This window comes from Silurus aristotelis (genome assembly GCF_946808225.1).
Source record: "Silurus aristotelis genome assembly, chromosome: 12".
Taxonomy (NCBI): domain Eukaryota; kingdom Metazoa; phylum Chordata; class Actinopteri; order Siluriformes; family Siluridae; genus Silurus; species Silurus aristotelis.
Window position 1 is genome coordinate 2,240,374 of NC_139585.1, and position 15,476 is coordinate 2,255,849.

The 15,476-nt window shown below is 41.7% G+C and overlaps 1 protein-coding gene across 1 annotated transcript in view; it reads right to left on the reverse strand.

Annotated features, from left to right (window-relative positions):
• Positions 1-15,476, reverse strand: part of LOC310734951 (inactive carboxypeptidase-like protein X2) — a 47,904-nt gene that overhangs the window by 12,546 nt on the left and 19,882 nt on the right. Inside the window, exons 3-10 of the mRNA XM_083557455.1 lie at positions 13,616-13,725; positions 13,071-13,210; positions 12,540-12,624; positions 10,039-10,189; positions 9,440-9,528; positions 6,088-6,211; positions 5,727-5,923; positions 4,195-4,374 (exon numbers count right to left, since the gene is read on the reverse strand). Coding sequence (XP_083413581.1) covers positions 4,195-4,374; positions 5,727-5,923; positions 6,088-6,211; positions 9,440-9,528; positions 10,039-10,189; positions 12,540-12,624; positions 13,071-13,210; positions 13,616-13,725 — 1,076 coding nt within the window. The remainder of the gene's footprint in view (positions 1-4,194; positions 4,375-5,726; positions 5,924-6,087; positions 6,212-9,439; positions 9,529-10,038; positions 10,190-12,539; positions 12,625-13,070; positions 13,211-13,615; positions 13,726-15,476) is intronic.

A 15,476-nucleotide genomic window follows, 5' to 3' on the forward strand; every position in this document is an offset into this window, starting at 1 on the left:
ACTGAAGGAAAAAGTTCATGCTCCATCATTCAGAGACTGGAAATGTCAGTGCTTAAGGCAGTTGACTTTGGATCTGTATGTTGTGTGTTCAAATCTTATCCACACCAGTTTTGGGCCCCTGAGCAAGGCCCTTAACCCCATAGCTGCTCAGTTGTACGAATTAAATAAATGTAAGTTGCTCTGGATAAAAGGCATCTGATAAATGTAAATGCTGTTGTTATTATGATGTATAAAATAAGGACATTAATAGTTATGGATCGTATGTTAGGTGTGGGTTCATTTACAGCGTAGGGCAGATTTGGTTTCTATAATGGGAAGAGTAAAAGCGAGGGCCGTGACAGCAATCAGCACTGACTGTGACTCACACATGCTCCGAAATAACCGCAACAGCAGAACACGGTCTACCGAACATCATGAAGTATGTGTGTGTGTGTGTGTGTGTGTGTGTGTGTGTGTGTGTGTGTGTGTGTGTGTGTGTGTGTGTGTGTGTGTGTGTGTGTGTGTGTGTGTTTGTCTGTGTGTGTAAATAAGCACCTCTACAACAGCATGTCAGCACGGGTGGTGATTTGTCTCTATTTTCTAATTATGGATGCCATGCTAATGCAAACACATGCTGCAGGAGCTCGGAGCTTCTCTTCACTTCCACAGAAACATTTCTAAGAGAAATGTCAACATTTCTGCAGCATTCGATCTAAAATATGAAATCTTGTCCTGAAGAATGCTGATGGAGCTTAGGGTTAGAGAAAAACTAGCAATGCTAGCATGAAACTGTTTTTACTTGTTATTAGCAGCAAAGGTTTTATTTATGTTACACACAGATTATAATTTGATTCTCGATTTGATGCAGGAATTCAAATTATTCTTGATTTTCTAGGTTGCTAATGATGCTAATTAAGCCTTGCACAGAACTCTGTGTGGGGTGAAGCCGCCGTTTAAAAAGAAGCTGAGATGGGGTTTGAAATGCAAATCAGTTCACGAATAAATCTTATAATATTGTATAGTTCTTCATCCCTCCATCTTCTATTACTGCTCCACTCATCCCTTCATTCTTTACCACTCATTCCCCCATCATCTACCGCCCCTCCACTCATTCCTCCATCCTCTACCACTTCTTGACTGATTCCTCATAATATACTACTGCTCCACTCATTCCTCCCTCTCTAGCACTCATTCCTCCATCTTCTATCACTGATCCACTGATCCATTCTTTACCACTCCTCCATTGATCCCTCCATCAACAAATTTTTAGAGTAATGGTATTTGTACTCTGCATCATAATGAACTACCAGCAGTATCATTGTACGTTGATTCGAAAAACATCTGCCAAATGCCATAAATGTAAAAATGTAATTGTTATGATAGTGAGTGATAATGTGATGCTACAACCACCACAAGGATCATTTTCCTGTAACAAAACATCCTACATTTTGTTTCACTTACTGTATACCACACTCCCAATGATTCTTTGTTTTATAAATTACATAAATTATTATAAATTATTATGTTATTGAGACGATGACAAAGTAATAAACTGCTCTGGCCTGAAGAGGTGAAAAAGAGACTTTTTAAACCACTATTTAAAATAGGCATATTTAAGTAATCGAATTAGCTGTTGCTATGGAAATGATAACGCATCATAACAAGTATACTAATATATACCCGTACTATGAGGGCTACTGTTATACAGAACTGATCAGGTTATTTTGCTGTTATGTAACAAACACCTCTTCTTCGTCTTCTTCTCCTTTTTCTTCTTTTGGCTGCTCCAATTAGGGGTCGTCACAGCAAATCATCTGTCTCTATAATACTCTTTCCTCTACATCTGCCTCTTTCAAACAAACTACCTGCATGTCTTCCTTCACCACATCCATAAACTTCTTCTTTGGCCTTCCGCTTTTCCTCCTTCCTGGTGTCTCCATCGTCAGCATTCTCCTGCTGATATACCCCATGTCCCTCCTCTGCACATGTCCAAACCATCTTAATCACACCTCCCTCACCTTCTTGGGAGGCTTCTAGGCTCTTCTCCACCTGCTCCCTACTCTTAACGCAAATCACAATATCTTCCGCAAACATCATAGTCCATGGAGACTCATGTCTGACCTCATCCTACATCCTGTCCATCAAACAGGAAAGGGCTCAGAGCCGATCCTTGATGCAGTTCCACCTCCACCTTACACCAGTCTGTCGTTCCTACTGCACACTTCACTGCTGTCACACTGTCCTCATACATGTCCTGCACCACCCTCACATACTTCTCTGACACACCAGACTTCCTCATACAATACCACAACTCCTCTCTCCACCCTGTCGTACGCTTTCTCTAAATCCACAAACACAAAATGCAACTCCTTCTGACCTTCTCTATACTTCTCCATCAACATTCTCAAAGCAGATAATGTGTCTGTGGTGCTCTTCCTCGGCATGAAACCATACTGTTGCTCACAGATGGTCACCTCTTCTCTTAGCCTGGCTTCCACTACTCTTTCCCATAACTTCATGGTGTGACTGTTAAACTTAATTCCCCTGTAGTTACTGCAGGTCTGCACATCTCCCTTATTCTTAAAGATCGATACCAGCACGCTTCTTCTCCATTACTCAGGCATCCTCTCACCTTCCAAAATCCTGTTAAACAATCTGGTTAAAAACTCCACTGCCATCTTTCCTAAACATCTCCATTATTTTACTGGTATGTCATCTGGTCTTACCGATTTTTCACTCTTCATCCTCTTAATCCCTGCTCTCACTTCCTCCTTACTAATTCTATCCACTTCCTGCTTCACCATCTCCACATCATCCAACCTTCTCTCTCTCTCATTTTCCTCGTTCATCTGCTGCAAACTACCTGCATGTCTTTCTTCACCACATTCATTAACCGTCTCTTTGGCCTTCCACTTTTCCTCCTTCCTGGTGGCTCCATCCTCAGCATTCTCCTACTGATACCACATGTTACTCCTCTGCACATGTCCAAACCATCTCAATCACACCTACCTCACCTTGTCTCCAAAATGCCCTCTAATAAACTAATTTCTAATCCTGTCCATCGTCGTCACTCCCAACAAAAACCTTAACATCTTCCGCTCTGCTAACTCCAGCTCCACCTCGTGTCTTTTACAAAATCTACCACCATCTGTCCTTCCACATTCCTCTCCTTAAAACCATACCTACCCATCACCTCCTCATCACCTCTATTCCCTTCACCTACATGCCCATTGAAATCCGCCCCAATCGCCAATCTTTCATTCCTAGGTACACCTTCTACCACTTCATCCAACTCACTCCAGAATTTTCACTTCTCCTTCATCTCACAACCCACTTGTGGAGCATAAGCACAGATGACATTTATCATCATCCCTTCAACTTCCAGCTTCACGATCATCACTCTATCAGAAACTCTCTTCACCCCCACTACACTCTTACTGTACTCTTCCTTCAGAATCACCCCTACACCATTTCTCTTTCCATCCACACCATGATAAAACAGTTTAAACCCACCTCCAATGTTCCTGGCCTTACTCCCTTTCCACTTGGTCTCCTGAACACACAACATATCTACCTTTCTCCTCTCCATCATATCAGCTCCCTCTCTCCCTTTACCCGTCATAGTACCAATATTTAAAGTACCAACCCAAACCTCCACTCTCCTCCACTTCTCCTTTCCCTGCTGTCTCTGTAGCCGTCTTCCTCCTCTCCTTCTCCTCCTTCGGCCAACAGTAGCCCAATTTACACCGGAATCCTATTGGATAATGATACCTGTGGTGATCATTGGTAACCTGGGCCTCGACTAATCCGGTATGAATTTCTGATTCATGATCCGCATATTTAATTTGGCACATGTTTTACGCTGGATGTCCTTTATAACACAACCCTTAACATTTATCCACGCTTGAGACCAACTCTAAGAGTGCACTGGATTATGCAACTATAATGACTGGGTTTCATGTAACAAACACCTAATACAATATTCGGTTATTCAAGAATTTGTATATTGCAGCCATTTGTTTCTGTTTAGAGAGCACCACATAAACAACTGTGACTTTCAATCTGAATTCAAAATTGAATTCTACATTAGCGTTACTGCCTGACAAAAATCAACAGTCAACTCCACAATCTTATCTTTAGAAATGTGTGTGTGTGTGTGTGTGTGTGTGTGTGTGTGTGTGTGTGTGTGTGTGTGTGTGTGTATCAATAACATACTGTGGCGTTTTTGGACTGGAACCACTCAGGAATGGGTAAGTGGTGGTTGTGGAACTTTCGAGGAACCCATTTCCGAGACTCGGCTTCCCACAGTATTTTGTTGAGGTCAGGGAAGTTGTGGTGGATATCGATACCATCCTGACTCCATCGACCCAAAGACCAGCCGCTCAACTCCGAGCTCTTTCAACACAACAGTTTCAATGTTTGCAGCAAATCGTAGTAGGCATTCTGTCAGTCTCGATTCTGATGCAGAGATTTCATAATTGGATGATACATGACTGAGAAGATTGCGAAAGCAAATGAGATGAGGAATAATTAGTCCAAGTTGTGATAATTATCAGATTAATCACAAACGTTTACATTTTAAAAACATGGCTTCCACACTGTATTCAGTGGCACATTGTCATGATTATGCATGGATACATGGACTACATCATGGACTACATCGACAGGACATGATCCTGTACCACCATGTTCAGCTAAAAAAAAACATTCCCCTTTTAAATAAAAAAAAAAATCATATAAAGTTTTAGTAAACAAAAATAGCTTGCACACCTTTTCAGTTATACATTGTCATGATTATGCCATCATAGGCTACACCAAAAGCCTCCCCAATTAATATTTTTGAGGACATCAGTCCGCCTCCCTGCCCTGTAGCCCTGCCCATCACTCTGCCTTTCTGCCCTGTAGATTACATCAGTCTAGCTCCTTGCAGGGTAGAGGAGATCGCTCTGCCTTCCTACCCTGTAGATTACATCAGTCTGCCTTCCTGCCCTGTAAAGGATATCACTCTGCCTTCCTGCCCTGTTAAAGACATCAGTCTGCCTTTCCACCCCGTAGAGGACATTAGTATTCCTTCCTGCCCTGTAGAGGACATCACTCTGCCTTCCTGGCCTGTAGGTATATCACTCTGCCTTTCTGCCCTGTAGATTACATCAGTCTGCATTCTTGCAGGGTAGAGGACATCACTCTGCCTTCCTACCCTGTAGATTACATCACTCTTTCTTTCTGCCCTGTAGATTACATCACTCTGTCTTCCTGCCCTGCAGACTATGTTGCTCTGCCTTCTTGCCCTGTAGAGGACATCACTCTGACTTTCTGCCCTGCAGAGGACATCAATCTGCTTCCTTATCCGGCGGAGGATGTCCCTATCCCTCAGTGCCCTGCTATGGACTTTGCTCTGCCTTCAAAATTAGCTAAGGATCTCACTGTACCACCTTGCTCAGCGGAAGACATTGCACTGCCTTACTGGTCAGTTAAGGATATTGTTCTGCCTTCATAGAACACCAAGGACACCAGTGTCTCTTTTGCCTCCCCTATTGAACACTTTTAAATCACTGTTTGGATCAAGTAAGGTTGATGCACTCTGCTGGAAAGAAACCTTGTGTAAGGTTTGAAGAAAAATCTGACCAAGCATTCATGTACTATACATACTTAATAACCTTAAGATAATTTATGTGTGTGTGTGTGTGTGTGTGTGTGTGTGTGTGTGTGTGTGTGTGTGTGTGTGTGTGTGTGTGAGAGAGACCTACAGCCTCTGCAGCCTTGTCGTATCCGTCTGGGTTGACTGAGGGCAGTAGATGGATCCTGGTCTCGTGAACCAGGTGTCGTATCCGTTGGTTACCGGAGAGATACTCCACACATAAGAACTGCATTAAGAGGAGGAGGAGTTCACGGCCCAGTGCCTCGTTACCATGGGAACCCGCCGTGTAGCGAAACTCTGGCTCACCTGGAGGAGGGGGGTGGATGAGTCATACCTGCCAGTGTGTTTTGATGAGTCATGGTAGCACTTTTGTTCAGAAGGCTGTAAAGTATGTGCTTTTTGTATGCGTGTGTATGCGTGTGTGTGTGTGTGTGTTTGTGTGTGTGTGTGTAAGTAAAATGATGTCTAACCCAGCTCATGTTCTCCTGGATGATCTGAAATCTCGATAGCGTAGAGTTTCTGCCCGTTGTAGCTCTTCCCAATGTTATAAATGCGAGTTATATTCGGACACATTTCATTCACCACCTTCATTAACTGCAACAGGAGAAAAAAATAATTCATGTTATATCGTTTTTAACCACTGGCTCTACACAACACCTTACACAACCCTCTGTAGCTGTTCACGTGCTTATAAAGGCTACAAAGAGCTCAAGCTAGGAATAATAGTCTCTTTGTCATGGTATTTATGAAGCTACTTCTGACACACAGAAAATGTTTATATTCAATTCCAGAATTATATAAATAAATAAATAAATAAATAAATAAATAAATAAATATTATTCATTCATTAATCAATGTATGTATATGTACGAGATGATACATTATAAAATCACGTATCTGGTAATGCATGTGTATGTGTTTGCACACTGATTTATAAAGGTCAGTGCTTCTTGTGACTGTGCATGCAGCCTTGTGCTGCCATCTGTTGGTATGTTACAAAACTAGTCTCAAAATATTTTTATTTCACATCGAACATTTACACATTCGAGGTGTGAATGTTCTGGAGCCCAGAAGTCAGAGTCGAAAATTGTCCGGCTTATGAAACTTATCCTACACAGAGGTAGGTCTGCGTTACAGCTTTCTTCTGGAAGGAGTCTCCAGTGTCTGTCTGTCTGTCTGTCTGTCTGTCTGTCTGTCTGTCTGTCTGTCTGTCTGTCTGTCTGTCTATCTATCTATCTATCTATCTATCTATCTATCTATCTATCTATTTACATAAAATTGCGACTCATCTGCATGTTTTTATTTCAATTAAAAAAATTATTATTTAAGACGTTATCTGCCGATAGAACAGATAACGTATGATTTCATATGAATTGTAGCTGTCTGTAAATCGATATAATCAGGATTATAACATTATATAATGCTTATTATATTCAAAATCTTTTCAGTTGCCAAGGTATCATTTTTTGCAGTGCTTATTTTTAGCAGGAAGTGAGAATTGAGAGTTAAAGCTGTAACTTTTTAAGGTTTCTTGGCTTCTATGTCTTATAAACATGCAGAAACAAAGAGACAGACAGAAAGAGAGAGAGAGAGAGAGAGAGAGAGAGAGAGAGAGAGAGAGAGAGAGACTAATGTTTATACCTGCTATAAAACACTAACACATGGAAAGGAAATTGTTCCAGAAACTTTATATGTGACCTTTACACTTTCGAGTAACAGGATATGAACTAAACTGACACTATGATGGTTAAGGCAGGTGCTAATGATGAATCAAAACTTTTTGGACACCTATGCATAAGATTGCTATGTGCTTCTTTTTCAGATCACATTTATTATACATTTATACTCTTATAATAAGTGCCACACTTTTGGGAAGAGATTTATTCAGACACCGGATCTTCCAGGCTTGCGGCACTCACACTGGTATTGCGACACTCACTTCCGGGTTTACGGTACGCGCTTTGGAGTCGGCGGCCATCTTGCCATTTTTCCTGCGCCACTTGGTATTTAAGGACACCTAAGACAATTTGCTCTGGGCCAGATTATCTCACTGGATTGCTTGCCCCTGAGAGTACTCTTGCCACCCTGCCTGTTCTGGTTCCTGTTTCTCAACCGATTTGGGTCTTTCCTCCCAGTCACACATCCCTGACAGATGGAGGTGGGGAGGTCTGGGTTGCAGTCAGTGATCACATTCATTCATGTTCAATAGGGTTGCAGCTCTATAGCAGGAGATCTTTCACTTTAACCCATGGATCTACATGGTGCTGGCTTTTTGCACAAATGTCATGATGGAACAGGTTTGAGTCTCCTAGTTCAAGTGCAGGGAAAATTTCATGCTCTAGGATTCAAAAATGTTCTGTACAATTGTGCGTCTTCAACAGTTTGGTGGAGATCACATCTGAAAAAATCAGTTGATCCATTTGCTAAATGATCGATTGTTAGTGTATTAATTCTCTTGTGTGAAAAGGGGCAGGGCTCTGGGCCTCAGGCCCCGGGGCCCCGGGGCCCCCACCACCCAGAGCCCATACCAAAACTACAGTGAGATTAGTTCAATTTAGTTGAATCCAGGGTGGAATTTTTGAAGATGAGAGAACCTTGATGTGTTGCAGAAACAGAGGACCATGTTGTGATCCACTAACTGGTCTCGGATCACGGCCGAGATGAAAAGAGAAACAGTGCGAATGAAAGTGAGGAGCATCTGCCTCTGTGTTCTCTAGAGCTTGCTTTCACTGTGCTTCAGCATATGCTCAGAACCCGAGTGGAGCATGCTGGAAAATGGTGAGGAGAGGCGAGGGGAGGCGACTGTAAATTTTGATGTTTTGTTTGCCAGCAGTCTGGATGCTACTTAATCAAAACAGAAAGAATGGGATTTTAGTTAAGCTCGTGATGAACAGTGATTTCCACATTGTAAATCTTTCTTTCCAGACATCTGTTTTTTCTTTGTTTGTTCCTGGAGGAGCATGTGGGCGGGGCAACGTGGCTATTATGAGCTCCCCCATGTTGAACATCACTGACATCTATCAGATCAGCATGTGTTCTTCTGCTTCATGATGTATAGACATCATTAACAAAATGATATCGATAAGCTAAATGCCACACGTATGTTCCAATTCGACATTTAGTCCTGATTTGCTGTTATAATGAGATCCCCTCTTCTGGGAAGATGTTTCACTAGATTTTGTGGAGATTTGTGTGAGAATTATTCAACCACAAGGGTGTTAGTAAAAAGGCTGAGGAGGCCTGGGTTCGAGTCAACGTTCACATTTATCAAAAGGTCTTCAGTAGATCCACACAACCATGACCAATGTGATTTACATCTCGATGCATAGCCAATGATACGATACAATAAACATACATATGAAGCAGATGCTTCAGACAGACAGCAAATCATCAATTTACATAAGAGCCTTCTGACTTCTAACACACACCCTTTCACACACATGACTCTGTAGTGCAAAAAAAAAAAAAAGATGAAATAAAACCAGATGTTCTTTTCCTGTTGTGTCTGCAGTAAAACGCAGCTCTACCTCAGCCATGTTAATCTGTAATTTAATGTATTTTGTACTCTCAGGACACGCCTCGGTCTGTGTTGTGACACGTCAAGTTCACGTAACAGCAGCGGTGCCGAGAGAACGCGCTCAAGAAATGAGAAGAAATCCATCTACATCGAAAATATTGGTCACTTTCTAAATAATTAACAGGCATCTACTAATAACTTGTATCCGATACACACTTTTTAAAATCAATGCATCACATTGTTAACTTTGATGCAGATCGCGGAATTTGACCATCTCTAATTAAAGTCTGAGGATGGTTCTTTACCTGCCTCATTTCCTTGTAGTTGTGGTGTCTGAAGTCCAGCTTGTCCGTGGTGGTGATTTCGTTGCGCCGGTGGTAATAATTATTCGGATCTAAAATGCATGTGAACACAGATATAATCTGAAAGCATCTTTTTGAAAGAAAAACCCTTTGATATGAAAAAGCACAACATGTTTTTTCCTTTGCCCAAAATGATGATCTGTTATTTACACAGCATTTTGCTTTTTGAACACAGATTTTTTTTCTTCTTTTTTCTTCATCCTTTTTTTTTTCTTTTTGTAATCATCAACAATATTCTGTTCTTCCCCAGTTTCTAAATAAAGATTGATAAAAAGATATATCTGGCTTTGAGATTGGATTTGTAACTCAGAGTTGTTACAGGTTTTAATGACAGGGTTTTATAGCTATAAGTGACCAAGAAGAGGTTAAAGGAATCTCTGTTCTATATGTTCTTTAAATAAAGGTTCCTAATGGGTTCTTCGTGTGTCAGTTCTAGATTTCTTACTAGTTCTATGAGGAGCCGCTTTCTAAAAGAACTGCTGTACTAAATTGGCACAATTCTTCTTCCTCTGCCTTGTAAGAACCCAGTGTTGTTTTGTTACCTGGTAAGGGGCATCCCAATATCTCCACCCTCATACAGATGCTGCCTTGGTTGTACCAGGAGCGTGGGTTGATCCGGATGTAGCGTGCCACTACAGGCCTGGGGAACTTGTTCAGCACTGGGATCTCCTTCTCCGTATTGCCAATAAACAGCTACTGAGGCAAGCAGAGGTCATGCCAATTACAAAACCGACTTTTATTCATCATCCTCAAGCTCAAAATCCTAAACCTGGAATGTACTGAAATCAGATCAGCAACAATACAGGGAAAGAAACAAACTGAATATAAAAATATTGGTGTTTTAGTTACTGTAAGGATTAATTGCAACTCAGTTCTATAGTCAAGAGCTCACAATTCATAGAGTCGACTATGATTCTGCCTCGGTTCTACAGTCCATTATGAATCTGAGTCGTTTCTACAGTACACAGCAAATCTGAGTCAGTTCTACAATCCACAGCAAATCTGAGTCAGTTCTACAGTCCACAGCAAATCTAAATCGTTTCTACAATCCACAGCAAATCTGAGTCAGTTCTACAATCCACAGCAAATCTGAGTCAGTTCTACAATCCACAGCAAATCTGAGTCAGTTCTACAATCCACAGCAAATCTGAGTCGTTTCTACAGTCCACAGCAAATCTGAGTCGTTTCTACAATCCACAGCAAATCTGAGTCAGTTCTACAATCCACAGCAAATCTGAGTCAGTTCTACAATCCACAGCAAATCTGAGTCAGTTCTACAATCCACAGCAAATCTGAGTCGTTTCTACAGTCCACAGCAAATCTAAATCGGTTTTAAAGTCCACAGCAAATCTGAGTCGGTTTTACAGACCACAGCAAATCTGAGTCGGTTTTACAGACCACAGCAAATCTGAGTCGGTTTTACAGACCACAGCAAATCTGAGTCGGTTTTACAGACCACAGCAAATCATAGTCGTTTCTACAGTCCACAGCAAATCTGAGTCAGTTTTACAGTCCACAGCAAATCTGAGTCAGTTTTAAAGTCCATAACAAATCTGAGTCAGTTTTAAAGTCCATAACAAATCTGAGTCGTTTCTACAGTCCACAGCAAATCTGAGTCAGTTTAAATAAATTTCACAGAGGACTATGAGACTAAGTCAGTTTCAGAGTCTATATATATATATCCATTAATAATTCAAGATATCTAAGTGGCATGTCTGAGTCGGTGTTTATGAGGTATACGTTTTTCGAGTCATATATCCAGTCTGGAGCTGAGTCGAGTTCGAGATGACTCAAGATTTCCTGCAACAATTTCTTGCAAAAAAAGTTCTTTAGGAACTTTATTGTTTTTTCCTCTCTGCTTCAGCTTCATGGCGAATGCTAAATTTTTACTGGAGCTGTAAGTGTTAGTGTAGATACGAACTGCCTCGTTGCCTCAGCAGGGCTTTAATTGAAGATCGCAGAGTCTCCACCACGGTACTCGATTATTCACAGTTACATCTCCTGCTAATTAGGCTTTCAAATAAGCGAGTAATTCATCAGAAAAACAAGCGTACGCTCTTCTGAACTGACGACATCACATGCTCATGTGGGATCAGAGAAGTAATTATACCAACAGCAACATCATCATGTGTACGAGGAGCTGCTTCTGGAATCACGTACAACTTTTTTATTGTCAGTCCAATTAATAGGAATGATTAAAAGGTTTGTAAGAGAAAAAAATCAGTGTAATGCTGTAATGCAAATAATCAGCCAGTTTAGATTGAAGTGTTTACAAATTACTGCCACTGAGGGATCTTCAGTCCAGTGTGTGAGACTGAGTCAAATTCAATCCTGATTCAATTTATAGAAAATAAAAACAGGTCAGAGTGGACATGTGACTCTGCTCAAACTTAGTGTGGACATGTGACTTTGCTCAAACTTAGTGTGGACATGTGACTTTGCTCAAACTTAGTGTGGACATGTGACTTTGCTCAAACTAAGTGTGGACATGTGACTTTGCTCAAACTAAGTGTGGACATGTGACTCTGCTCAAACTTAGTGTGGACATGTGACTCAAATTCTTAAAGTGGATATGTGGCTTGATTTAGGCTCTGTATGGAAATGTGATTTGACTCAGGCTCAGAGCAGACATGTGACTCGATTAAGGCTCAGCCTGGACATGTAACTTGACTCAGTCTCTAAGTCGCCTGTGACTTTATTCAGGCTCATTATGGAAATGTGATTTAACTGAGGTTCAGTGGGGACATTTGACTCGACTCAAGCTCAGAGGGGACATGTGACTCGACTCAAGCTCAGAGAGGACATGTGACTCGACTCGGGCTCAGAGAGGACATGTGACTCGACTCGGGCTCAGAGAGGACATGTGACTCGACTCGGGCTCAGAGAGGACATGTGACTCGACTCAAGCTCAGAGAGGACATGTGACTCGACTCGGGCTCAGAGAGGACATGTGACTCGACTCGGGCTCAGAGAGGACATGTGTAAAGCACTCAGGATAGGTTGTGTGTAATGATAATAACTGTTAGGTACATGCTCTACTAACCAGCTCTCTGGAACTGTTCTTCAGCGTCACCCAGGTGTGTGAATCATTACTGACCAAAACTCGGTATGACGTCACCCAGTCACTCCTGAAAAGTGACCAAAAATATAACAAGAAAAAAGAGAATAAGGAGCAAATGGAGAAGGAGGAAGTAAAGAAATAATGTAGAATAATAAAAAAGATAAGAAAAAGAAAAAAATGCAGGAGGAAGAGAAGTATGACAAGATGGAGGAGATGAAGGAGGAAGAGAAAAAGAAGAAGAAGAAGAAAAAGGATGAGAAGGGGCAGGAGAAAAAGCAGAACTAAATAAATGAGAAAAGAAGAAGAAGCAGGAGAAGATTATGGATTGAGTAGGTGTTTTGAGCAGACATCTAGCCGAGGTCTCAGAACTGTAACACGGCTGATCCTAAACTCTAAGGGTTTGATTCCATGCTAACTGTTGAATCACCACTTCCTGAGTTTTCTTCATGTTTTTCATGTGTGTGTGTGTGTGTGTGTGTGTGTGTGTGTGTGTGTGTGTGTGTGTGTACTTACGACCAGTGTGAGCTTCTGCCCTGTGTTATGACTCCAGTGAATTTGGTGAGTCTCCGGGCGTCGACCTCGAACCACTGCAGCGGGTCGTTCCTGCCTGCACACCAGGCACCATCATACATCTCATCCTCATACAGACCTGCCTGGAAACACAACACATTACAAAATTACACAACACAACACAACACAATACAACACAATACAACACAACACAAAACAACACAACACAATACAAGATGACACAACACAATACAGCATACTATTGGTGCAGCTCCACACTGTTCCGTTTCAGGTTCGAATTCAGGTTATTGTTCAGAGATTCACAAACGATATGTGATCGAGTTATTATTTGGTTTTCAGACACAGATACTTGGCGTCCTGGTGGCGAGTCACTGCTACTACACCATCATAATTCATTTATTATCAACACCGTGCACTGTATTAGCACAGCTAACGTTCTGTTGATGATCTGGCTGATCTGAGTGTATCACATCCACATATCAATCACGTGTTTATATGAAGTCATGTGACTGTGATAAAGAGCTCACCTGAATGTTGAGTCGTCCTCTGTGAGCTCCCAGACCGTAACGCTGCATGGTGGAGGCGTGGAGCTGGAAATCGTCGATCTTCAGAGACTCCAGGCCGAGAGGAGGGCAATCTGAAGGAGCAGAGAAAAAAGGAATGCATGTGAATGCTGACTGCACCCCAGGCCTTCTCACCTCACCTACATCAATACCTGACTTCACTAACACTCTTGTGCATGAATGATTCTCCTCAAAAGTTCCATAAAATCTAGTGGAGCATCTTTCCAGAAGAGAGGAGATCATTATAATAGTAAATGGAGACTAAATGTGGAATGGGTTGTTCAAGAAGAAGCACATAGCAATCTTATAGTCAGGTGTCCATAAACCTTTTTCCCTAATTAAACCTACACACGATGGTGCCGTGACCCGCCTTGAAAGACAAGTCAAAGTAAACATCACACAGCTTCTTTTATAGGAAAATAATCAATGACAGGGAAGTGTGATGAATCCGAGTCACTGCTACCATGTTCTTCATTAACCTGAGGTTACTGCATAACCTCTGACACTGGAGACTTCTTCCATAGGTCTTCCATAAACATCTCTTCATTTCAACACACATTTCTACTCCGATTTGTATGTGGAGCACCTGATGTAGCCTTTCGAACCTTTTAAATTCCCCAGACCAGAATCTGATCAAGCGTCTGTGAGGAGCACTCCACCATGGAGGCTCCACCACACAACTAATAAGACTTGAAGGATCTGTTGCTGATGTTACTGTGCCAGATCCCACAGCACACTTTCAGAGGTGTTGTAAAGTCCAGGTCTTGGTTTTCAAAGCTGTTTATCGAGAAATTGAACCATATTAAAAGAATATGGTAAGAAAATATGATGTAGCACTAAAAGGTGTGAGATCAGACACATCATGAGACACATCATCAGACACATCATGAGAGCGTCTCTTCTGAAGTAGACACTAAACTGAATTCGGAGCAAAATACCTCGTCTGGGAAACAGCTTTCACAAAAAGCAGCTGAAAGGAAGCATTTCTATTCCTCTCTCTCTCTCTCTCTCTCTCTCTCTCTCTCTCTCTCTCTCTCTCTCCATCTCTCTCTCTCTCTCTCTCTCCCCATCTCTCTCTCTCTCTCTCTCTCTCTCTCTCTCCATCTCTCTCTCTCTCTCTCTCTCTCTCTCTCCATCTCTCTCTCTCTCTCTCTCTCTCTCTCTCTCTCCATCTCTCTCTCTCTCTCTCTCTCTCTCTCTCTCTCTCTCTTTTCTCCCACATGCTCTCCATTGCATAACCTCACCACAGCTGGAGCACCTGCACCGAGGTCAGTGCAGATGTTGGAATCCTGAATTTAATGCAGTTAACAGGAATTCAATGTAATTACATGTAATACACAGTGTTGCTGAGAGTCTGAGTAGGAGACGAGGTTCAGTGATGATCAAGAACCATCAACAAGCAAGGGAGAAAGAAGAAAGGTACAAAGGAAGAAAGGATGGAAAAAAGAAACAATAAGAAATAGAAAAGAAAGCAAAAAAAGGAAGAGTGTGAATTTAAGCAAAGCTGCTGATTGGTCGGTTGCAGAACAACTCGTTATGACACCATCAGCAGGAAACTGAAATTCAACTGTCGTTGAATATAGCCGTTGCTATAGAAACAACATTAACACCATACAGAACAAGCGCATTCATAATATAAACCTCATCTAACTACAAACATCAAAACTTCTGTTGTAGAAAATCAATAAATCCTTCTGACCAATCACAATCCAGAACTCAGAATCCAGAACACCCACCACTGTATGCTGTAAAATCCAAACATCTCCTGACCTCCAGACCTCCTGACCTTCAGACCTCCTGACAAGTGGAAGTGAAAGCTCTCAGC